Below are 25,902 nucleotides of genomic sequence, written 5' to 3'. Positions count from 1 at the left end.
ATAGAAGATCAAAGCAGCCACAATATTCCCTTAAGCCAAAGCCTATTCTATAGCAAAGTCCTAACTTGACTCTACAAAGGCTGAGAGTGGTGAGGGAGCTGAAGAAGAAAAGCTGGAAGCTAAATGAGGTTGTTTCATGAAGTTTGAGGAAAGGAGCCATCTCTAGAACATAAAACTTCAAGGTGAAGCAGCAAATGCTGATGTAAAAGCTGTAAATTATCCATGAGATATAGCTAGCATAATTAATGAAGGGGCTACACTAAACAACAAATTTTCAATGTAGACTAAACAACCTTATATGAGAAGAAGATGCCACCGAGGACTTTCATAGCTAGAGAGGAGAAGTCAATGCCTGGCTTCAAAGCTTCAAAGGACAGGCTGACTCTTACTAGAGGTAATGCAGCTGGTGAATTTAATTGGAAATAAATGCTCACTGATCATTCCAAAAACCTTAGGATTCTTAAGAATTATGCTAAAACTACTTTGACTATGCTCTATAAATGGAACAACAAAACCTGAAATGACAGCACATCTGTTCACATTATTTGGTGAATATTTTAAACCCACTGTTGAGACCTACTAAGAAAAAAAGATTACTTTCAAAATATGACTGCTCATTGACAATGCACCTGGTCACTCAAGAGCTCAATGGAGATGTACAATGAAATGGATGTTGTTTTCATACCTCCTAACACAACATGCATTCTGTAGCCCATGTATCAAGGAGTCACTCTAAATTCAAGTCTTATTATTTAAGAAATGTACTTCATAAGGCTGAAGCTGCCATAGGCATAGTGATTTCTCTGATGGATGTGGACAAAGTAAATTGAAAACCTTCTGGAAAGGATTCATATTCTATATGCCATTAAGAACATTAAGGATTCATAGGAGAAAGTCAAAAAATTAACAGTAGAGGGAGGAGCCAAGATGGCGGTGTTGAGTAGGGCAGCGGAAATCTCCTCCCAAAACCATATATCTTTTTGAAAATACAACAAACACAACCATTACTAAAAGAGAAGGCAGAAGATACAGTACAACAGTCAGGCTACATCTATATCTGTGAGAACTCAGCACCTCACAAAGGGGGTAATATACAAGCCACGGCCTGGCAGGACACAAGCGCGCCCCCAACCCCAGCTCCCCAGCAGGAAGAAAGGAGTCAGAGCGGGGAGGGAGTGGAAGCGCAGGGCTTTTAAATACTCAGCCCTAGTCATCCGCACCAGGAGCAAAGACACACAGAGCATGGTGTGCTGGATATTAGGGAAACGGAACAGTAAAACGAGCGAGCGGGTCCCCACAGCCAGTGCCCCTGGGACAAAAGAAAACCGAGTGCTTTTGGAAAGTCTTAAAGGGACAGGGGCCTCACAGCTGGACGGAATCATCACAACACATTCGGCCCAGCAGGCTGGGAATGCTGAGGAACTTCGGGCCCCGTAACCCCCTGGGCTTCAGCACAGCTCTGAAGCCCCTCATGGCGATAAACAGCCTCCCGTCCATTCCCATTCCCATGTGGCCCCGCCAAAGTAGGGGAACAGTCTGAGAGCAGCCGCGCCCACAGCAGTTGTCCAGAGCCTCTTCCACACCTGCCCGAGCCAGACTCAGAGGTCCCACCGGCGCACGGCAGCCAAGCACAGACAGAGGAAGCCGGGGCAGGGTGCGAAGGGTCGCCATTCTCACAGGAGAACAACCCGGGCAGGTCTCCCTCTCCCCGTGGGACTCTGGGCTGCCCCGACAGATGCCCCGCCTGCGGCGGCTCAGGAAATAAAACCAGAAGCTGCTCCCCATGTGCAGGCAACCAGCACAGGCAGCAGAGAAGGGCAAGGTGCAGGAAGGGACGCTGTTCTCCCAGCTGACAAACGCACCAACTGCCTACTACTACCTCTATCACCATGAAAAGGCAGAAGAATTTCATCCAGTCCAGAATTACCCAGACAACCTCCGAGAGGGAGCCTGGGGAGATAGGTTTAAGAAATCTTCCTGAAAAAGAATTCAAAATAAAGGTCATAACCGTGCTGACGGACCTGCAGAGAATTATGCAAGAGCTAAAGGATCAAGTTAGGAGGGAGAATACAGAAATAAAACAATCTCTGGAAGGACTTAACAGCAGACTGGATGAGATGCAAGAGGCTGTTAATGGAATACAGATCAGAGAACAGGAACAAAGAGAAGCTGAGGCAGAGAGAGATAAAAGGAACTCCAGAAATGAAAGAATATTAAGAGAACTGTGCCAAACAGAATATTAAGAGACCAATCCAAACGGAACAATATTCAAATGATAGGGGTACCAGAAGAAGAATAAGAGAGAAAAAGGGATAGAAAGTGTCTTTGAAGAAATAATTGCTGGAAACTTTCCCAAACTGGGGGAGGAAATAGTCTCTCAGACGATGGAAGCCCACAGATCTACCAACAGAAGGGACCCAAGGAGGACAACACCAAGACACATAATTAAAATGGCAAAGATCAAGGACAAAGAAAGAGTATTAAAGGCAGCCAGAGAGAGAAAAAGGGTTACCTACAAAGGAAAACCCATCAGGCTATCATCAGACTTCTCAACAGAAACCTTACAGGCCAGAAGAGAAAGACATGATATATTTAATGCAATGAACCAGAAGGGCCTTGAAGCAAGAATACTGTATCCACCACAATTATCATTTAAATATGAAGGCGGGATTAAATAATTCCCAGTCAAGCAAAAGTTGAGGGAATTTGCCTCCCACAAATCACCTCTACGGGGTATTGTAAAGGGACTGCTCTAGATGGAAGCACTCCTAAGGCTAAATAGATGTCAATAGAGAAAATAAAATCACACCAAAGAAAGCAGAACAACCAAACACTAACTAAAGGCAAAAAATAAAATCAACTACTCACAAAAGCAGTAAAAAGCAATACAAAAGGCTACAGAATAAAACACCTAATATATAAAGAATGGAGGAGGAGGAGTAAGAAGGGAGAGAAATAAAGAATCATCACACTGTGTTTATAATAACTTAATAAGCGAGGTAAGTTAGACAGTTAGATAGTAAAGAAGCTACCCTTGAACCTTTGATAACCACGAATCTAAACACCGCAATGGCAATAAGTAAATATCTTTCAATAATCACCCTAAATGTAAATGGACTGAATGCACCAATCAAAAGACACACAGTAACAGAATGGATAAAAAAGCAAGATGCATCTATATGCTGTTTATAAGAGACCAACCTCAAACACAAAGACATACAGATTAAAAGTTAAGGGATGGAAAAAGATATTTCATGGAAATAATAGGGAGAAAAAAGGTGTTGCAGTACTAGTATCACACAAAATAGACTTCAAAACAAAGAAAGTAACAACAGTTAAAGAAGGACGTTACATAATGATAAAGGGGTCAGTCCAACAAGAGGATATAACCATTATAAATACATATGCACCCAATACAGGAGCACCAACATATGTGAAACAAATACTAACAGAACTAAAGGAGGAAATAGAATGCAGTGCATCTGTTTTAGGAGACTTCAACACACCACTCACTCCAAACGACAGATCCACCAGACAGAAAATAAGTAAGGACACAGAGGCACTGAACAACACACTAGAACAGATGGACCTAATAGACATGTATCGAACTCTACACCCAAAAGCAGCAGGACACATATTCTTCTCAAGTGGACATGGAACATTTTCCAAAAAAGACCACATAATAGGCCACAAAAGAACCTGAGTAAATTCAAAAAGATTGAAATTATACCAACCAACTCCTCAGACCACAAAAGTAGAAAACAAGAAATAAATTGTACAAAGAAAGCAAAAAGGCTCACAAACACGTGGAGGCTTAACAACATGCTCTTAAATAATCAATGGATCAATGACCAAATTAAAATAGAGATCAAGCAATATATGGAAACAAATGACAACAACACAAAAAACCAACTTCTGTGGGACGCAGCGAAAGCAGTTCTAAGAGGAAAGTATATAGCAATCTAGGCATATTTAAAGAACGAAGAACAAACCCAAATGAATAGTCTAAAGTCACATTTATTGAAATTGGAAAAAGAAGAATAAAGAGGCCCAAAGTCAGCAGAAGGAGGGACATAATAAAGAAAAGAGAAGACATAAATAAAATTGAGAAGAATAAAACAAAAGAAAAAAAATCAATGAAACCAAGAGCTGGTTCTTTGAAAAAATAAATAGGTAAGCCCCTAGCCAGACTTATTAAGAGAAAATGAAAATCTACACACATCAACAGAATCAGAAACGAGAAAGGAAAAACCACAACGTACCCCACAGAAATACAAAGAATCATTAGAGAATACTACGAAAATCTATATGCTAACAAGCTGAAAAACCTAGAAGAAATGAACAACTTCCTAGAAAAATACACCCTACCAAGACTGACCAAGGAAGAAACAGAAAATCTAAACAAACCAATTACCAGCAATGAAATTGAATTGGTAATCAAAAAACAACCCAAGAGCAAAATTCCTGGGCTAGATGGATTTACCTCAGAATTTTATCAAACATACAGAGAAGACATATACCCATTCTCCTTAAAGTTTTCCAAAAAATAGAAGAGAAGGGAATACTTCCAAACTCACTCTATGAAGCCAGTATCACTCTAATACCAAAACCAGGCAAAGACCCCACCAAAAAAGAAAATTACAGACCAATATCCTTGATGAACATAGATGCAAAAATACTCAACAAAATATTAGCAAATCTAATTCAAAAATACATCAAAAGGATCATACACCATGATCGAGTGGGATTCATCTCAGGGATGCAAGGATGGTACAACATTTGAAAATCCATCAACATCATCCACCACATAAACAAAAAGAAGGACAAAAACCACATGATCATCTCCATAGATGCTGAAAAAGCATTCAACAAAATTTAACATCCATTCATGATAAAAACTCTCAACAAAATGGGTATAGAGGGCAAGTACCTCAACATAATAAAGGCCATATATGATAAACCCACAGCCTACATCATACCTAAAAGCGAGAAGCTGAAAGCTTTTCCTCTAAGATCGGGAACAAGACAGGGATGCCCACTCTCCCCACTGTTATTGAACATAGTACTGGAGGTCCTACCCATGGCAATCAGACAAAACAAAGAAATACAAGGCATCCAGATTGGTAAAGAAGAAGTCAAACTGTCACTATTTTCAGATGACATGATATTGTACATAAAAAACCATAAAGAATCCACTCCAAAACTACTAGATCTAATATTGGAATTCAGCAAAGTTGCAGGATACAAAATTAATACACAGAAATCTGTGGCTTTCCTACAGACTAACAATGAACTAACAGTAAGAGAAATCAGGAAAACAATTCCATTCATAATTACATCAAAAAAAATCAAATACCAAGGAATAAACCTAACCAAGGAAGTGAAAGACCTATACACTGAAAACTACAAGACACTCTTAGGAGAAATTAAAGAGGACACTAACAAATGGACACTCATCCCATGCTCCTGGCTAGGAAGAATTAATATAGTCAAAATGTCCATCCTGCCCAAAGCAATCTACAGATTCAATGCAATCCCTATCAGATTACCAATAGCCTTCTTCAATGAACTGGAACAAATAGCTAAAAAATTCATATGGAACCACCAAAGACCCCCAATAGCCAAAGCAATCCTGAGAAGGAAGAATAAAGTGGGAGGGATCTCGCTCCCCAACTTCAAGCTCTAGTACAAAGTCATACTAATGAAGACAATTTGGTACTGGCACAAGAATGGACCCACAGACCAGTGGAACAGGATAGAGAGTCCAGATATTAACCCAAACATGTATGGTCAATTAATATACGATGAAGGAGCCATGGACATACAATGGGGAAATGACAGCCTCTTCAACAACTGGTGTTGGCAAAACTGGATAGCTACATGTAAGAGAATGAAACTGGATCATTGTCTAACCCCATACACAAAAGTAAATTCGAAATGGATCAAAGACCTGAATGTAAGTCATGAAACCATAAAACTCTTAGAAAAAATCATAGGCAAAAATCTCTTGGACATAAACATGAGCAACCTCTTCATGAACATATCTCCCCAGGCAAGGGAAACAAAAGCAAAAATGAACAAGTAGGACTATATCAAGCTGAAAAGCTTCTGTACAGCAAAGGACACCATCAATAGAACAAAAAAGCATCCTACAGTATGGGAGAATATATTCATAAATGACAGATCCAATAAAGGGTTGACATCCAAAATATATAAAGAGCTCATGCACCTCAAAAAACAAAAAGCAAATAATCCAATTAAAAAATGGCAGAAGAGCTGAACAGACAGTTCTCCAAGGAAGGAATTCAAATGACCAACAGACACATGAAAAGATACTCCACATCGCTAGTCATCAGAGAAATGCAAATTAAAACCACAATGAGATATCACTTCACACCAGTTAGGATCGCCACCATCCAAAAGACAAACAACAACAAATGCTGGCGAGGTTGTGGAGAAAGGGGAACCCTCCTACACTGCTGGTGGGAATGTAAATTAGTTCAACCATTGTGGAAAGCAGTATGGAGGTTCCTCAAAAAAGCTCAAAACAAATACCATTTGACCCAGGAATCCCACTTCTAGGAATTTACCCTAAGAATGCAGCCGCCCAGTTTGAAAAAGACAGATGCACCCCTATGTTTATCGCAGCACTCTCTACAATAGCCAAGAAATGGAAGCAACCTAAGTGTCCATCAGTTGATGAATGGATAAAGAAGGTGTGGTACATATACACAATGGAATATTATTCAGTATAAGAAGAAAACAAATCCTACCATTTGCAACAACATGGATGGAGCAACAGGGTATTACGCTCAGTGAAATAAGCCAGGCGGAGAAAGACAAGTACCAAATGATTTCACTCATATGTAGAGTATAAGAACAAAGAAAAAACTGAAGGAACAAAACAGCAGCAGAATCACAGAACCCAAGAAAGGACTAACAGTTACCAAAGGGAAAGGAACTGGGTAGGATGGGTGGGAAGGGAGGGGTAAGGTGGGGGGTGGGGAGAAAGGGGGCATTATGATTAGCATGTACAACGTGGGCAAGGCACAGGGACGGCTGTGCAACACAGAGAAGACAAGCAGTGATTCTACAGCATCTTACTATGCTGATGGACAGTGATTGTAATGGGGTTTGTGGAGGGGACTTGATGATGGGGGGAGGCTTGTAAACATAATGTTCTGATGTAATTGTAGTTTAATGATACCAAAATAATAAAAAAAAGTTAGCAGTAACAGTAGTTTGGAAGAAGTTGATTCCAAACCTCATGGATGACTTTGAGGGGCTCAAGACTTCAGTGGAGGAAGTAACCACAGATATGGTGGAAATATCAAGAGAAGTAGAATTAGAAGTGGAGCCCAAAGATATGACTGAATTGCTGCATCTCACAATAAAACTGAACAGATGAGGAGCTGCTTATGGATGAGCCAAAAAAGTGGTTTCTTGAGATGGAATCTACTCCTGATAAAAGTGAAGACTGTTGTGAAGATTGCTGAAATGACAACAAAGGATTTACAGTATGATATAAACTTAGTTGATAAAACAGCAGCAGGGTATGAAGGGACTGACTCAAATTTTGAAATAAGTTCCTCTGTGGGTAAAATGATATCAACAGCATCACATGCTTTACAGTAATCATTCATGAAAGGAAGAATCAACGGATATGCTTACTTCCTTATTATCTCATTTTAAGAAACTGTCACAGCCACCCCAATCTTCAGCAACCACAACCCTGACCACCAGTCAGCAGCCATCAATATTGACATAAGACCCTCCACCAGCAAAAACATTACAACTTGCTAAAAGCTCTGATAATGATTAGCATTTCTTAGCAATTAAGTATTTTTTAATCAAGGTATATCCATTGTTTTTAGAGGCATATGCTGTTGCACACCTAATAGACTACATACAATGTAAAATAAGTTTTATATGCACTGGGAAACAAAAATATTCATTTGACTTGCTTTATTGTGATATGCACTTTATTGCGATAGACTGAAACCAAACCTAGAGTATCAGTGAGGTCTACCTGTATATATATATGGAAAAATATGAACTTTGATCTTCCCCTCATACCATGTACAAGTCAGTTCCAGAAGAACTGTAGATTTAAATGATAAAGGTAAAATAATAGAAGTTTCCAGAAGAAACTTCACAAACTACATAATGATCAAGGGGTAGGCACAGATTTCTTGAACAGAACACAAAACATACTAATCATAAGTGGGGGGGAAACCTCATAAATCAGATTATACTAAAGAACTACTGGTCATCAAAAGACACTCTTAAGAGTAAAAAGGCAAGCCATTGAGTGAGAGGAAGTACTTGTAATGTACATAGCTAACAAGAATCTTATCCACAATATATAAAGAACTCCAACAAATCAATTAGAAAAAAAACCAATAGCAAAATGGGCAAATGAGTAGACCAAGTACTTTTACAAAAGAAGATATTTAGAGAGGGGCGGAAGATGGCGGCGTGAGTAGAGCAGCGGAAATCTCCTCCCAAAACCACATATACCTATGAAAATATAACAAAGACAACCCTTCCTAGAATAAAGACCAGAGGACACAGGACAATATCCAGACCACATCCGCACCTGAGAGAACCCAGCGCCTCGTGAAGGGGGTAAGATACAAGCCCCGGCCCGGCGTGAGCCGAGCGCCCCTCCCCCCAGCTCCAGGCGGGAGAAGAATAGGCAGAGCGGGAGGGAGACGGAGCCCAGGACTGCCGAACACCCAGCCCCAGCCATCCGGGCCAGAGCACAGACACAGTACGTGCCCAGGGGGCCTTGGATGCTAGGGAACCAGGGCAGCAAGAACAGTGAGCAGGCACTGGAGGCCGGATGCCGGAGGACATAAGAAAAGCGCGCGACCATTTTTTTTTTTTTTGCTTTTTTGCTGTTTTGTTTTGGCGAGCGCTTTTTGGAAGTCTTAAACAGATAGGGACCCCAATACTAGGGAAACAGGGCAGCAAGACCGGTGAGCAGAGGCCTGAGGCTGGCACCGGAGAATAAAGAAAAACAAGCGACCACCTTTTTTTTTAATTAAATAAAAAAAATTTTTTTTTTAATTTAAAAATTTTTTTCTTTTTTTTTTTCTTTTGCTGCTCGTTATTTTGTTTTGGCGGGTGCTTTCTGGAAGTCTTAAAGGGGCAGGGCGGGACACTTAATCCAGAGGGAGGGAATCCGGGGATCTCTGGGCACCCTAACCCCTGGGCTGCAGGGAGCAGGGAGGCCCCTTACGGAGATAAATGGCCTCCCAGCCGCTCCTGCTCCAACGCGACTCCACCACTTTGGAGTAGCTGCCCGAGCCAGGCCATGCCCACAGCAACAGCGGAGATTAACTCCATAGCAGCCGGGCAGGAAGCAGAAACCCTGTCTGCGCACAGCTGCGCAGCACAAGCCACTAGAGGTCGCTGTTCTCCCAGGAGAGGAGGGCCACAAACCAACAAGAAAGGAAGTTCTTCCAGCCGTCACTCGTCCCAGCTCTGCAAACTATTCCTATCACCATGAAAAGGCAAAGCTACAGGCAGACAAAGATCACAGAGACAACACCAGAGAAGGAGACAGACCTAACCAGTCTTCCAGAAAAATAATTCAAAATAAGAATCATAAACATGCTGACAGAAATGCAGAGAAACACTCAAGAGATATGGGATGAAGTCCTGAGGGAGATCACAGATGCCAGAAAGGAGATCGCAGAAATGAAACAAACTCTGGAAGGGTTTATAAGCAGAATGGATAGAATGCAAGAGGTCATTGATGGAATTGAAATCAGAGAACAGGAAAGCATAGAAGTTGACATAGAGAGAGACAAAAGGATCTCCAGGAATGAAACAATATTAAGAGAACTGTGTGACCAATCCAAAAGGAACAATATCCGTATTATAGGGGTCCCAGAAGAAGAAGAGAGAGGAAAAGAAATGGAAACTATCTTAGAAGAAATAATTGCTGAAAACTTACCCAAACTGGGGGAGGAAATAATCGAACAGACCACGGAAATACACAGAACCCCCAACAGAAAGGATCCAAGAAGGACAACACCAAGACACATAATAATTAAAATGGCAAAGATCAAGGACAAGGAAAGAGTTTTAAAGGCAGCTAGAGAGAAAAAGGTCACCTATAAAGGAAAACCCATCAGGCTAACATCAGATTTCTCAACAGAAACCCTACAGGCCAGAAGAGAATGGCATGATATATTTAATACAATGACACAGAAGGGCTCTGAACCAAGGATACTGTATCCAGCACGACTATCATTCAAATATGACGGTGGGATTAAACAATTCCCAGACAAACAAAAGCTGAGGGAATTTGCTTTCCACAAACCACCTCTACAGAACATCTTACAGGGACTGCTCTAGATGGGAGCACTCCTAGAAAGAGCACAGCACAAAACACCCAACATATGAAGAATTGAGGAGGAGGAACAAGAAGGGAGAGAAGAAAAGAATCTCCAGACAGTGTATATAACAGCTCAATAAGCGAGCTAAGTTAGGCAGTAAGATACTAAAGAGGCTAACCTTGAACCTTTGGTAACCACGAATTTAAAGCCTGCAATGGCAATAAGTACATATCTTTCAATAGTCACCCTAAATGTTAATGGGTTGAATGCACCAATCAAAAGACACAGAGTAACAGAATGGATAAAAAAGCAAGACCCATCTATATGCTTCTTACAAGAAACTCACCTCAAAGCCAAAGACATGTACAGACTAAAAGTCAAGGGATGGAAAAACATATTTCAAGCAAACAACAGTGAGAAGAAAGCAGGGGTTGCAGTACTAATATCAGACAAAATAGACTTCAAAACAAAGTAACAAGAGATAAAGAAGGACACTACATAACGATAAAGGGCTCAGTCAAACTAGAGAATATAACCATTCTAAATATATATGCACCCAACACAGGAGCACCAGCATATGTGAAACAAATACTAACAGAACTAAAGGGGGATATAGACTGTAATGCATTCATTCTACGAGACTTCAACACACCACTCACCCCAAAGGATAGATCCACTGGGCAGAAAATAAGTAAGGACACGGAAGCACTGAACAACAGAGTAGAGCAGATGGACCTAATAGACATCTATAGAAGTCTACATCCAAAAGCAACAGGATATACATTCTTCTCAAGTGCACATGGAACATTCTCCAGAATAGACCACATACTAGGCCACAAAAAGAGCCTCAGAAAATTCCAAAAGATTGAAATCCTACCAACCAACTTTTCAGACCACAAAGGCATAAAACTAGAAATAAACTGTACAAAGAAAGCAAAGAGGCTCACAAACACATGGAGGCTTAACAACACGCTCCTAAATAATCAATGGATCAATGACCAAATCAAAATGGAGATCCAGCAATATATGGAAACAAATGACAACAACAACACTAAGCCCCAACTTCTGTGGGACACAGCAAAAGCAGTCTTAAGAGGAAAGTATATAGCAATCCAAGCATATTTAAAAAAAGAAGAGCAATCCCAAATGAGTGGTCTAATGTCAAAATTATCGAAATTGGAAAAAGAAGAACAGATGAGGCCTAAGGTCAGCAGAAGGAGGGACATAATAAAGATCAGAGAAGAAATAAATAAAATTGAGAAGAATAAAACAATAGCAAAAACCAATGAAACCAAGAGCTGGTTCTTCGAGAAAATAAACAAAATAGATAAGCCTCTAGACAGACTTATTAAGAAGAAAAGAGAGTCAACACAAATCAACAGTATCAGAAACGAGAAAGGAAAAATCACAAAGGACCCCACAGAAATACAAAGAATTATTAGAGAATACTATGAAAACCTATATGCTAACAAGCTGGGATACCTAGGAGAAATGAACAACTTCCTAGAAAAATACAATCTTCCAAGATTGACCCAGAAAGAAACAGAAAATCTAAACAGACCAATTACCAGCAATGAAATTGAACCGGTAATCAAAAAACTACCAAAGGACAAAACCCCCGGGCCAGATGGATTTACCTCGGAATTTTATCAGACATACAGGGAAGACATAATACCCATTCTCCTTAAAGTTCTCCAAAAAATAGAGGAGGAGGGGATACTCCCAAACTCATTCTATGAAGCTAACATCACCCTAATACCAAAACCAGGCAAAGACCCCACCAAAAAAGAAAACTACAGACCAATATCCCTGATGAATGTAGATGCAAAAATACTCAACAAAATATTAGGAAACCGAATTCAAAAATACATCAAAAGGATCATACACCATGACCAAGTGGGATTCATCCCAGGGATGCAAGGATGGTACAACATTCGAAAGTCCATCAACATCATCCACCACATCAACAAAAAGAAAGACAAACACCACATGATCATCTCCGTAGATGCTGACAAAGCATTTGACAAAGTTCAACATCCATTCATGATAAAAACTCTCAGCAAAATGGGAATAGAGGGCAAGTACCTCAACATAATAAAGGCCATCTATGATAAACCCACAGCCAACATTATACTGAACAGCGAGAAGCTGAAAGCATTTCCTCTGAGATCGGGAACTAGACAGGGATGCCCACTCTCTCCACTGTTCTTTAACATAGTACTGGAGGTCCTAGCCACGGCAATCAGACAAAACAAAGAAATACAAGGAATCCAGATTGGTAAAGAAGAAGTTAAACTGTCACTATTTGCAGATGACATGATACTGTACATAAAAAACCCTAAAGACTCCTCCCCAGAACTACTAGAACTGATATCGGAATACAGCAAAGTTGCAGGATACAAAATCAACACACAGAAATCTGTGGCTTTCCTATACACTAACAATGAACCAACAGAAAGAGAAATCAGGAAAACAACTCCATTCACAAGTGCATCAAAAAAAATAAAATACCTAGGAATAAACCTAACCAAAGAAGTGAAAGACTTATACTCTGAAAACTACAAGTCACTCTTAAGAGAAATTAAAGGGGACTCTAACAGATGGAAACTCATCCCATGCTCGTGGCTAGGACGAATTAATATCGTTAAAATGGCCATCCTGCCCAAAGCAATATACAGATTTGATGCAATCCCTATGAAACTACCAGCAACATTCTTCAATGAACTGGAACAAATAATTCAAAAATTCATATGGAAACACCAAAGACCCCGAATAGCCAAAGCAATCCTGAGAAAGAAGAATAGAGTAGGGGGGATCTCACTCCCCAACTTCAAGCTCTACTATAAAGCCATAGTAATCAAGACAATTTGGTACTGGCACAAGAGCAGAGCCACAGACCAATGGAACAGACTAGAGAATCCAGACATTAACCCAGACATATATGGTCAATTAATATTTGATAAAGGAGCCATGGACATACAATGGCAAAATGACAGTCTCTTCAACAGGTGGTGCTGGCAAAACTGGACAGCTACATGTAGGAGAATGAAACTGGACCATTGTCTAACCCCATATACAAAAGTAAACTCAAAATGGATCAAAGACCTGAATGTAAGCCATGAAACCATTAAACTCTTGGAAGAAAACATAGGCAAAAACCTCTCAGACATAAACATGAGTGATCTCTTCTTGAACATTATCTCCCCGGGCAAGGAAAACAACAGCAAAAATGAGTAAGTGGGACTATATTAAGCTGAAAAGCTTCTGTACAGCAAAAGACACCATCAATAGAACAAGAAGGATCCCTACAGTATGGGAGAATATATTTGAAAATGACACATCCGATAAAGGCTTGACGTCCAGAATATATAAAGAGCTCACACGCCTCAACAAACAAAAAACAAATAACCCAATTAAAAAATGGGCAGAGGAACTGAACAGACAGTTCTCCAAAAAAGAAATACAGATGGCCAACAGACACATGAAAAGATGCTCCACATCACTAATTATCAGAGAAATGCAAATTAAAACTACAATGAGGTATCACCTCACACCAGTAAGGATGGCTGCCATCCAAAAGACAAACAACAACAAATGTTGGCGAGGCTGTGGAGAAAGGGGAACCCTCCTACACTGCTGGTGGGAATGTAAGTTAGTTCAACCATTGTGGAAAGCAGTACGGAGGTACATCAAAATGCTCAAAACAGACTTACCATTTGACCCAGGAATTGCACTCCGAGGAATTTACCCTAAGAATGCAGCAATCAAGTATGAGAAAGATCAGTGCACCCCTATGTTTATCGCAGCACTATTTATCGCAGCCAAGAATTGCAAGCAACCTAAATGTCCATCGATAGATGAATGGATAAAGAAGATGTGGTACATATACACAATGGAATACTACTCAGCCATAAGAAAAGGGCAAATCCAACCATTTGCAGCAACATGGATGGAGCTGGAGGGTATTATGCTCAGTGAAACAAGCCAAGCAGAGAAAGAGAAATACCAAATGATTTCACTCATCTGTGGAATATAAGAACAAAGGAAAAACTGAAGGAACAAAACAGCAACAGAATCACAGAACTCAAGAATGGACTAACAGGTACCAAAGGGAAAGGGACTGGGGAGGATGGGTGGGTAGGGAGGGATAAGGGGGGGAGAACTAGGGAGGTATTAAGTTTAGCATGCATGGGGGGGTAGGAGAAAAGGGAGGGCTGTACAACACAGAGAAGGCAAGTAGTGATTCTACATTTTGCTATGCTGATGGACAGTGACTGTAAAGGGGTTTATAGGGGAGACCTGGTATAGGGGAGAGCCTAGTAAACATAATATTCGTCATGTAAGTGTAGATTAGTGATACCAAAAACAAAACAAAACAAAATAAAAGGGGCAGTTCCAGTGTGGTAACCTCCAGTGAGTTCTACACAAGGGTATGAAGGGCATATAAAAGTGTAGGCAAAGGGTCTGTTTGCGTTTATACAGAAGATCAAAGCCTAATTGGGCTACCCCAAAAATGAACTAAGATACAATATGAAAGAGAACTTCCAACATCAGCACTCTCTGGAAGACTCATGCCAGAAGATGATCATCAAAAAACCCCAACAAAGATCCACGCACTGCTACAGCTGTAGATGCACTCATCCCACCAGCTCCTGGACTTGCCATGGGAATGAAGGAGATATCTAAGCTGGCCTGTGCATACAGTAAAACAATAAATTTGACTGGATCTATACTGTTGGAACTCAACCAAGAATTAGGAGAAGTGCAAATTGTAGCGCTCCAAAATCTTACAACTACAGACTATTTACTGTTAAAAGAACATAAGGGATGTGAACATTCCCCAGGAATGGGTTGTTTTAATTTGTCTGATTTCTCTCAGACTGTTCAAGTTCAGTTGGACAATATCCACCATATCATAGATAAGTTTTCACAAATGCCTAAGGTGCCTAACTGGTTTTCTTGGTTTCACTGGAGATGGCTGGTAATTACAGATATGCTTTGGTTATGTAACTATACTCCTATTATGTTAATGTGTGTGCGCAATTTAAGTAGTAGCTTAAAACCTATACATGCTGAAGTTACTCTACAAGAAGATATGTCAAAGAAATAATCAATCTTCCCATGTTTTCTTCCACCTGCTACTTCTATAGCTTTTCTTCTTCCTTCCTAATTACAACCCTTAAATAGAATTCGTGCCTCATATCAAATTTACCGAGTATCATAATTCTTCCAGGTGGTAAAGATACCTCAAGACAAATGCTGGGCATAGAAGCTACAGGGCATAAATATGCAAAGAAATAAAAAGCTAACCATTTCAAACAATAAGGCTTCTCTCTCACTTACCAACTTTACATTTCCCTGTATGGCCCCGGAAGATGACTGGTTAGCCAGAGACGGGTAAGATTCCTCAAGGGAGGAACAACCTAAGACAGGCACAGTCGCAGGGGGGTCATCAGGTGAGAAATTGGGGATCAACAGAGGTGAAGCTTAGAACCTCACCCCCCCGTTCTGAGAGAAATCTTCTGCATATGTGGATGTTTTATTGCCCTTGTCTAGCTTGGATTAACACATAGTCTACAGGCACACACCTGATCATCTACATTTGCTCTCTTACACAACTAAACTATGTTTTCTACCTTTATCTTGTATCTACCTACCACTTCAGCATTTTATTAAAAATAATAATAATAAAGAGAGAAATGTGGTATCCACATATAAATCAAGTATAAAAACCAAATGAGTATTCATATTTGAACTGACTGTTTAGAGTTCATAATGCATGAGCAAAACCGAAAGTTTCTGTGATGACTGCCCTTGTACTGTTCACTATGTAACTTATTCATTATGTAAGAATTTGTTCTCCATGTAAGAACTTGTTTGTTATGCCTCAGAAGATTGGAGACTGACGAGAATTAGGCTTGGGGTGGATTAATGATTGTGCATTGAGCATTGACTCCCCTATACAGAATTTTATTTTTGTTAACAACCATTTGATCAATAAATATGAGAGATAACCTCACAAAAAAAAAAAAAAAAAAAAAAGGACAGACTTCCAATGGTAAAATAAATAAGTAACCGGGATGTAATGTATAGCATAAGGAATATAGTCAAGATATTGTAACAGCTTGGTAGGGTAATAGCTGGAACCTAGAATCATGTATATAAATGTTTTATCACTGTGTTGTACACTTGAAACTAATGTAATGTAATACTGTGTGTCAACTACCCTTCAATAAAAAATAATTATCTAAAAAAAAAAAAAAAAAAAAAGAAATACCATTTGACCCAGGAATTCCACTTCTAGGAATTTACCCTAAGAATGCAGCACTCCAGTTTGAAAAAGACAAGATGCACCCCTATGTTTATCGCTGCACTGATTACAATAGCCAAGATATGGAAGCAACCTAAATGTCCATCAGTAGATTAATTGATAAAGAAGATGTGGTACATATACACAATGGAATATTACTCAGCCAAGAGAAAAAAACAGATCCTACCATTCGCAACAACATGGATGGAGCTAAATGGTATTATGCTCAGTGAAATAAGCCAAGCGGAGAAGGACAAGTACCAAATGATTTCACTCATATGTGGAGTATAAGAACAAAGGAAAACTGAAGGAACAAAACAGCAGCAGAAGCACAGAGCCCAAGAATGGACTAATAGTTACCAAAGGGAAAGGCACTGGGGACGACGGGTGGGAAGGGACCGATATGGGCGGGGAAAAAGAAAGAGGGCACTATGATTAGCATGTATAGTGCGTGGGGGACACGGGGAGGGCTGCTCAACACAGAAGAGAAGTAGTGATTTTATAGCATCTTACTACGCAGATGGACAGTGACTGTGAAGGGGTATGTTGGGGGGACTTGGTGAAGGGGGGAACCTAGTAAACATAGTGTTCTTTCTGTAATTGTAGATTAATGATACCAAAATAAAAAAATTAAAATAAATAAATAAATAAAAGAAAAAAAAAAAGAAGATATTTAGTTGGACAACAATTACATTAAAAGATACTTGACCTCCTTACTCATCAGGGAAATGCAAATTAAAACCATGAGATGCTACTATATAGCCATCAGAATGGCTAAAATGAAAAAGGTAGACACCACTAAGTGTGGCCAAGGATGTGGAACACTGCTGGTGAGAATGTAAATATCTAATAAAGCTAAACATTTGCCTACCTTTTGATCCTCCAAAAAATTGCAATGTTATGTGCAAAAATATTTATAGCACCCTTGATTTTAACAGATCCAAACTGGAAGCAACTCAAATATCCACCCACGGAAAACAGGATAAATGAATTGTGGTATATACTTAGACTAGACCACAGCAATGAAGAAAAAAGTTGTTGCTGCTACACAAAAGATGAATAATGTTGCTCATAAACATAACACTGAAGGAAAAAAGCCACACATGACAACGTAAATCCTATTTGACTTTATTATGTGAAAGTTCAAAAACACGCAAAATTTACCTGTGGTGTTTGAAGTCTAGAAAGTGTTTACTTGAGTGTTTGTGTGTGTGTGTGGTGTGGGGCAGAATAGTCAATGATAATGAGGGCTTTGGGGAGGGGTATGGCTACTAGTAATATTCTGCTTTTTAAAATCATGGGTGTGTTTACTTTATATAGATTCATCAAGCTATATATTTATAATGTGTACGTTCTGTGTATACACTGCAATAAAAAGTTCATTTAAAAAATCAGTTTAAAGAAAAGTTTTAAACTTTTTTTTTTCCAAAAAAAATTATGTTAAAAATCGGACTATCATATGATCCAGTAATTCTACTTGTGGGTATTTACCCAAAGGAAATGAAATCACTAACTTGAAAAGATATATTCATGCCATGTTTATTGCAGCATTATTTACAATAGTGAAAACATACAAACAGAAACAACCTAAGTGTCTACTGATGGATGAATGGATATAGATATAGATATAGATATAGATATAGATATAGATATAGATATAGATATAGATTAGATATAGATATAGATATAGATATAATGGATTATCATTCTGCCGCAAAAAAGGAAATCCTGTCATTTGAGACAACATGGATAGACCTTGAGGGCATTATGTAGTGAGATAAGTCAGACAGAAAAAGACAAATACTGTATGATCTGTTGGAAATGGAAAGCTGTTGTAATATTTTATGTGGAATCTTTACAAATAAATTATGTACTTTAAAACCTGAACTCATAAATACAGAGAACAGATTGGTGGTTGTCAGGGGTGGGATAAAGGGAATGAGTGAAGGTGGTCACAAGGTACAAACTTCCAAATATAAGATAAGAAAGTTTTTTGTAAGTCAGAGGGATGTAATGTTCAACATAGTGACTACAGTTACATATTGTGTATTTGAAAGCTGCTAAGAACATAGAACTTAAAAGTTCTAATAACAGGAGAAAAAATTTGCAACTATGTCGTAACAGAGGTTAACTAAATTTATTGCGGTAATCATTTTGTAACATATACATATATTGAATCACTATTAATGTACACCTAAAACTAATATAATGTTATATGTCAATCATTTCTATAAAAAAAGAAAAAAAGAAAGGAAATAAAACTCACAGTCATTAACAGTTACTCCTCATTTCCTACTTCTCCCAGCCCCTAACAACCACCAATCTGCTTTCTGTCCCTATGGATTTACCTAATCTGGCTATTTCATATAAATGGAATCATGCAATATGTGACCTTTTGTGACTCGCTTCTTCCACTAAGCATAACATTTTCAAGGTTCATCCACACTTAGCATGTATTAGTATCTCATTCTTTGTATGGTTGAATAATATTCAGTTGTGTGTTTATACCACAATTAGTCAACTCCTTCTCCATCTATAAAGTATCTGTGGTCATTTTCTATCTTCAGCATTCCCAGAACTCCCTACCCTCAGTGAACACACACGCTCCTAACAGTCCTCACTCAGAAGCCAGTCATCGCCTATCCAACAAAATGGAGAGTTGTTGTAATATTGCACTAAGTCAGTATAACAATTCTCTTTGCACAACCTGTTACATTCTACAAAGCATCTTTAACAACAACCAGACGACTTGAGTACTATTACCATTCTCTTCATTTTGTATGTGAGGGAACAGTTGTCCAGTGTCTAGCTGGTAAATGGTAAAATGGACTAGCTCTCTTCCTTTTCCATCGACCCCATGTAAGAGTTCATCCAGTCACCCACACTAACTCACTTACAACTCACCAAATTGAGTTTAAAATACTTCTACAAATTAAATCTGGAAGAAAGATTGTCTCATTCAGGACAAGAAAAGTCTCAAGTTATAAACTGGTTTGAACTCTAAATATATGTTTGTAAGTCAATCCCTGTAATTTATAAAACATTTTCCTAAATAAAAAAATTGTGCATGTGGTTAAAAAATCATTTCTGGGAGGGATATCACACATTAGTTTAAGAGACAGAGCTTTTACTGTGAAGACTCAAGAAACTGGAAATAAAACTAAGCTACAATAGGCATGCTCATTTTTATTCTACCTCTCTCTCCAGGGTCCCATTCAGTTTCATAAGGCCAGAACGTAAGGACAAACCCAAAGCTTGTCAGCAGAAAATAACTTCCTCAGTCTCCTAAGCTCTTAAAAAAACAAAGTAAGAATCCAGTGTGGAGGAAATATGAAATGAGCAGTTCAAGACAGCTTTCACTATTCTTCCCCACAGTATAGGAATGAGGGGATCGGGAGCATCTTGGAGATAACGAACATGGGCATTGCATAGGCGGCTTGCTGCCATTTAGTCTAAAGCTAAAGAGGTAAAAGTGGTCTCTGCAACTGACAGATGACTTAGACAGGGGGCCAGAGCTGTAACAAAGAAGATGCATCTCCATAGAGTTTCCTCTGTGCAATATGTATTACCCAAGAACCCTGAATAGGTGATGGCAACCAGGGTAGATAGCTCTTCAAGGACTTCAGACCCACAATCAAGGAACACACACTGGCACGATTAGTGAGTCCCAGAACCTCATTTTATTTAATAACAAAAGCACAGTTGTTGTGTTATACTTACTACCTAGTTAAGATCAAAATTCTTATAATTTAATAAAAAATTAATCATTCCTAGCCTTGAAAGTTATTTGGAAAGCAAATATAAGTATTATGACATTTAAAAGATTACTGAAATAAACCTGATTGTACAGCAGCAAGAAAACTTGTGATAAAGTGGAAACAAATGGAATTGGAAGTCAAAAGGGACCCACATAATAAATGACAATCAAATTATCTACTATGGTAGGACATGGTAAGTTATTTCTTCTCTCACTGTATCTGTTTGCCCATTGCTAAAATTAGATTATAATGAAGATTAAATGAGTTATTACATATGAAGTGCTCAGAGCAGTTCTTGGCACAGACAGCACTCAGTACATAGTAGACAACATAACTAGACACAAGTCTGGTTCTGCCACTAAACTTGGGTGCAATATCAGACAAATTACTAACCATTCTGGACTTCTATAAAATGACAGAGCTAATAGTGCATGCTCTATAGGTACATTTCAGCTCTAAAAATACTTAAGATTCCAATTCTCAAATGTGTTTCTTTGGGGAGTAATTCCTGCCACCTCCTCCCCACAAACTACCACTTCAAGTACTACTGTATCTTTCAGACTGCAGTATATTACAGAATATACACCATAAATAGTGTGGGAGAGGGAGTTTGGTATATGTGGGTATGACTGGACATTCAGACTATCATTTAAGGTAGAGACTATAACTTGAACATATCTCAAAAGAATATACTCAGAATAAGTAAGAGTCTTGGGTGAAAATGAAGATTTTCTTCTACTCCTGGCACTGCTGCCAACCTAAAAACAGTAAGTTACTCCTACATCTATGTTTATTTGCTTATCTTTAAGTTAAGAACAATTGGGATGGATGATCTCTACAGTCCTTTTGAGATTTTCTTTACTTTTTTCCTCCTTCCCAACTAGAATGTCAATTATTACTTAGAAAACTGGAAACCTTAGCACCAATTAATATGAAAACTGGCTGATTTCCTGGCCTAAGCAGTTCCTGAACTGACAGTGGTTAATAATGGCACTGATGTATTAGATAAGCCCACATTCACTTCTAAGAGCAGGCAGACTTGATTCGGTACCTGCTTTCTAAAATAATGTATATTCTACACCAGAGAGAAGGGTAGGAAACGAAAATTAGTTCAATACACTCACTGATATGCTAATTTTCTCAGAGAATCACATAATTAACTTATGAGTCCTTTGTGCCATAATATATTTAATAGACAACATTCATTCAACACCTATTATATGATACATTTTAAGATATTATTGCATAAAGCAAGATGACAATTTTAGGTGATTTTCAGGTAAAAGAACTGTTGAAAGGACTGGAAAATACATGGCTAAATTATTTTAATTTCCAAGATAAATCCTTGTAAAAAAGGACAACAGAATCTTTATTTCATTTACTATCTTTAAGAAAAACAAGTAGAAATTGAAATTTAAACTCCAGTATTCACAGCGAGAAACTAATTTATTCTTAGTATTCCAAAGAAGTTTCGAAGTATTCTTACCTTTTTATTTCAAACCTACAGCAAAATGAGAAGCAAAGAACAGAAACTTGTCTAAAACACATAATTAAAAGTGTTTTTAAAAACTTAAAACCTCTTACCTGAGCATGAAAATTGGACATAGTTGTTGTCTCTATATCCTTCTTTCCCAATATCTCCATTTTCACAGGCGAATTGGGAAAATTAAATGAAAAGTAGTCTAGAAAGTCAGGTAAATAAGTAGCTGCCCCATGAACAATACCCATTACATAGAAAGCAGCAGCGTTTTCATTTTCACTGAACACCAGACCCACAAATTCTTCTGCAAATCTCTCCTTCTCCATGGGAGACAGGTGGGAGAGTTCATTACTGTAGGCATGGATAACTGATGCACCTCCATTGGGCTGGTGCTCAATATGAATGAGCTTTTTGAACTCCAAAGTGTCCAGCCTTTTGAGGTTATTCTGAACCCGTGGCTCCTTTAATGAGACAAATGGAAACTCACTGTTCTCTGGAATTTTGGAATCATAGCTCTTGGTATCCAAGTTCTTTCCACTGTAATCCTGTATGTTATCACTTAGGATGCCTTTGGCTTCTTGATCTTCAACATCAGATAACAATCCTGAGCATATAGTTTGAATAGATTTGCTGTACATTTTTGGACGCTTCCGTTTTTCATTCTCTTTGTGTTTCTTTTTCTTTTTCTTCTTGACCTTCTTAATTTGTAAGTCTTCTATATTTGTTTTTGGTTTCTCCTTCCCACCTGTTGGGAAAAATTTTTTTGAAACTCTGTATTTAGTTACTTAAAAAACCATGCTTTATGAAATATTTTAATAAATAATTTACTCAGAATTAGTTTTGTATTTGGGACTTGTTTTACACTGTACTAACAATCATAATTTACTCAGTCTTTTTCCCTCTCTCCCTCTACACACACACACACACACACACACACACACACACACACACACAGGAAGGCTGAAAGCAAACTTGCCCCTATAGTACATGGTACCATTCTGACATGCAGCAGAGGTTCAATCAGTGTTCACTGAAGTAATGAAATGAGTAAATGATTTAGAAAACAATCTTGAAATTTTAAATGTAGAAAATCAGGAATGGAGGGCATATGAACAATGCCCTCCAAACATTTTCCATTGATATATATCATCATTTGCTTTATCTAAGTTCTTAAAAATTGCCTATATGTGTCAATATTATCAAATCATAAGGGGAGAAAAACACTTGCATGGTATAACAGCAATTCCTTAAGATTTTTACCATATTCCCTCTTGCATCTAAAATGAACTATTTTAGGTCCACTAAAGTTTATAAAGTTCCCAGTGAAGAACCAATGATGTATCATAAAGGAGATGATAAAATTAGAGTAGTTTCTCAAGTCCTAAGTGCAAATGATACTCATGTACTGGTAAAGAGATGAATAAAAAAGTAAAAGAAAAAGATGTGGGTATTTAAGCTCAAATATTAATGAGCTTCTGTAACCAAACATAAGCAGACTCTGGCTCAGAAATTAAGAACTTCAAAGAATAAAAGAGTAATCCACAGAGGCAATACAGGAATAAAATCTAATTACACATATAAATACTTAACATTAACACAATATATTTATACAATAAGAAAAATGGGAAAAGTAAACACCCTGACAAGAAAATATTTTGCTATCTAAGGTAATATGAAAAAGTCATTAAGCTAACAGATGAGAAAGGAAGGCATTCACTGTTTCTACCTGTTATTTCAGTTTTATTGATAACCTGTCATGAATTAAATCTTCCTAACCTGCTTCTTTACCTAAAATTTTCTATCTTCACATCTCTTTTAATCCTTTCTGTCTTCCATGAGTGAGAAATCCTGGCCACTTTCCAACAATAAAACTCTCTCACCAACTCCAAAAAACACTGCTTAATAATTCTCTCTCCTCTTCTTTTGACTCTCTTGTAAAGAACCATCTACATCTAATGCCTTCACTTACCTTACCATTCTTATCCCTTAAATTCTGCTTCCAGTCTACTCAGTTACTTTCCCAGAATGTTCAAATATTAAGCCCAGTGATGCTCTCTCAAATCATTCAGATTTCTCCCAGCTTTGACAGTTCATCCTTGATTATTTTTTATCTTCCTAGATACTACTGTCTTTATTTTTGGTCTAACAGCCTCATGACTCTCTCTCATCCTGAATGCTAGAGCTATATTAATCTTTAAGTTTTATATGTGGTTCCAATCATATTCATCCTTTGACTCAACTGCTTTCAAGGGTCCCCAATGCCTACCAGATAAAACATAACCCCTTTAGTCTGGAATCCAAAGACAATGCCATCTCAAGTACCTTACACTCTAGTCAATCTGCACCACTTACAATTTCTTTTAAAACATACCGAATCCTGCCTTATTCTACTTCTGGCAAAGGCATTTCCTCTCCCTTGCCCTGCCTAGTACTCACTCTTAAACAATTTCTTTCCCTTTTTTTTCATTATTTTAAAATCTTTTTCAGTCTCTTTATAAAAACTGGGTTTCCTTATCAAATTACCAACAACATTCTTCAACAAACTGGAACAAATAGTTCTAAAATTCATATGGAACCACCAAAGACCCCTAATAGCCAAAGCAATCCTGAGAAGGAAGAATAAAGCAGGAGGGATCTCACTCCCCAACTTCAAGCTCTAGTACAAAGCCACAGTAATCAAGACAATTTGGTACCGGCACAAGAACGGACCCACAGACCAGTGCAACAGAATAGAGTCTCCAAACATTAACCCAAACATATATGGTCAATTAATATATGATAAAGGAGCCATGGACATACAATGGGGAAATGACAGCCTCTTCAACAGCTGGTGTTGGTAAAACTGGACAGCTACATATAAGAGAATGAAACTGGATCACTGTCTAACCCCATACACAAAAGTAAATTCGAAATGGATCAAAGACCTGAATGTAAGTCATGAAACCATAAAACTCTTAGAAAAAAACATAGGCAAAAATCTCCTGCACATAAACATGGGCAAATTCTTCATGAACATATTTCCCCAGGCAAGGGAAACAAAAGCAAAAATGAACAAGTGGGACTATATCAAGCTGAAAAGCTTCTGTACAGCAAAGGACACCATCAATAGAACAAAAAGGCATCCTACAGTATGGGAGAATATATTCATAAATGACAGATCTGATAAAGGGTTGACGTCGAAAATAATAAAGAGCTCATGCACCTTAACAAAAAGCAAACAATCCAATTAAAAAATGGGGAGAGGAGCTGAACAGACAGTTCCCAAGGAAGAAATTCAAATGACCAACAGACACATGAAAAGATACTCCACATCACTAGTCATCAGAGAAATTCAAATTAAACCCACAATGAGATATCACCTCACACCAGTTAGGATCGCCACCATCCAAAAGACAAACAACAACAAATGTTGGCGAGGTTGTGGAGAAAGGGGAACCCTCCTACACTGCTGGTGGGAATGTAAACTAGTTCACCCATTGTGGAAAGCAGTATGGAGTTTCCTCAAAAAGTTCAAAATAGAAATACCATTTGACCCAGGAATCCTACTTCTAGGAATTTACCCTAAGAATGCAGCAGCCCAATTTGAAAAAGACAGATGCATCCCTAAGTTTATCACAGCACTCTTTACAATAGCCAAGAAATGAAAGCAACCTAAGTGTCCATCAGTAGATGAATAGATAAAGAAGATGTGGTACATACACACAATGGAATATTATTCAGCCATAAGAAGAAAACAAACCCTACCATTTGCAACAACATGGATGGAGTGACAGGGTATTATGCTCAGTGAAATAAGCCAGGTGGAGAAAGACAAGTACCAAATGATTTCACTCATATATGGAGTATAAGAACAAAGGAGAAACTGAAGGAACAAAACAGCAGCAGAATCACAGAACCCAAGAAAGGACTAACAGTTACCAAAGTGAAAGGGACTGGGGAGGATGGGTGGGAAGGGAGGGAGAAGGGGGGCCTTACGATTAGCATGTATACTGTGGGGAGGGCTGT

At 38.5% G+C, this 25,902-nt stretch overlaps 1 protein-coding gene across 2 annotated transcripts in view; it reads right to left on the bottom strand.

The window, feature by feature from the left end:
• Window positions 1-25,902, bottom strand: part of RSBN1L (round spermatid basic protein 1 like) — a 151,528-nt gene that overhangs the window by 32,476 nt on the left and 93,150 nt on the right. For both annotated transcript variants that reach the window (XM_057504432.1, XM_036892467.2), the window contains one exon: window positions 22,002-22,642. In XM_057504432.1, coding sequence (XP_057360415.1) covers window positions 22,002-22,642 — 641 coding nt within the window. The remainder of the gene's footprint in view (window positions 1-22,001; window positions 22,643-25,902) is intronic.

This window comes from Manis pentadactyla, chromosome 7, assembly GCF_030020395.1.
Source record: "Manis pentadactyla isolate mManPen7 chromosome 7, mManPen7.hap1, whole genome shotgun sequence".
NCBI lineage: Eukaryota > Metazoa > Chordata > Mammalia > Pholidota > Manidae > Manis > Manis pentadactyla.
This window is presented reverse-complemented; position numbering and strand designations above follow the sequence as displayed.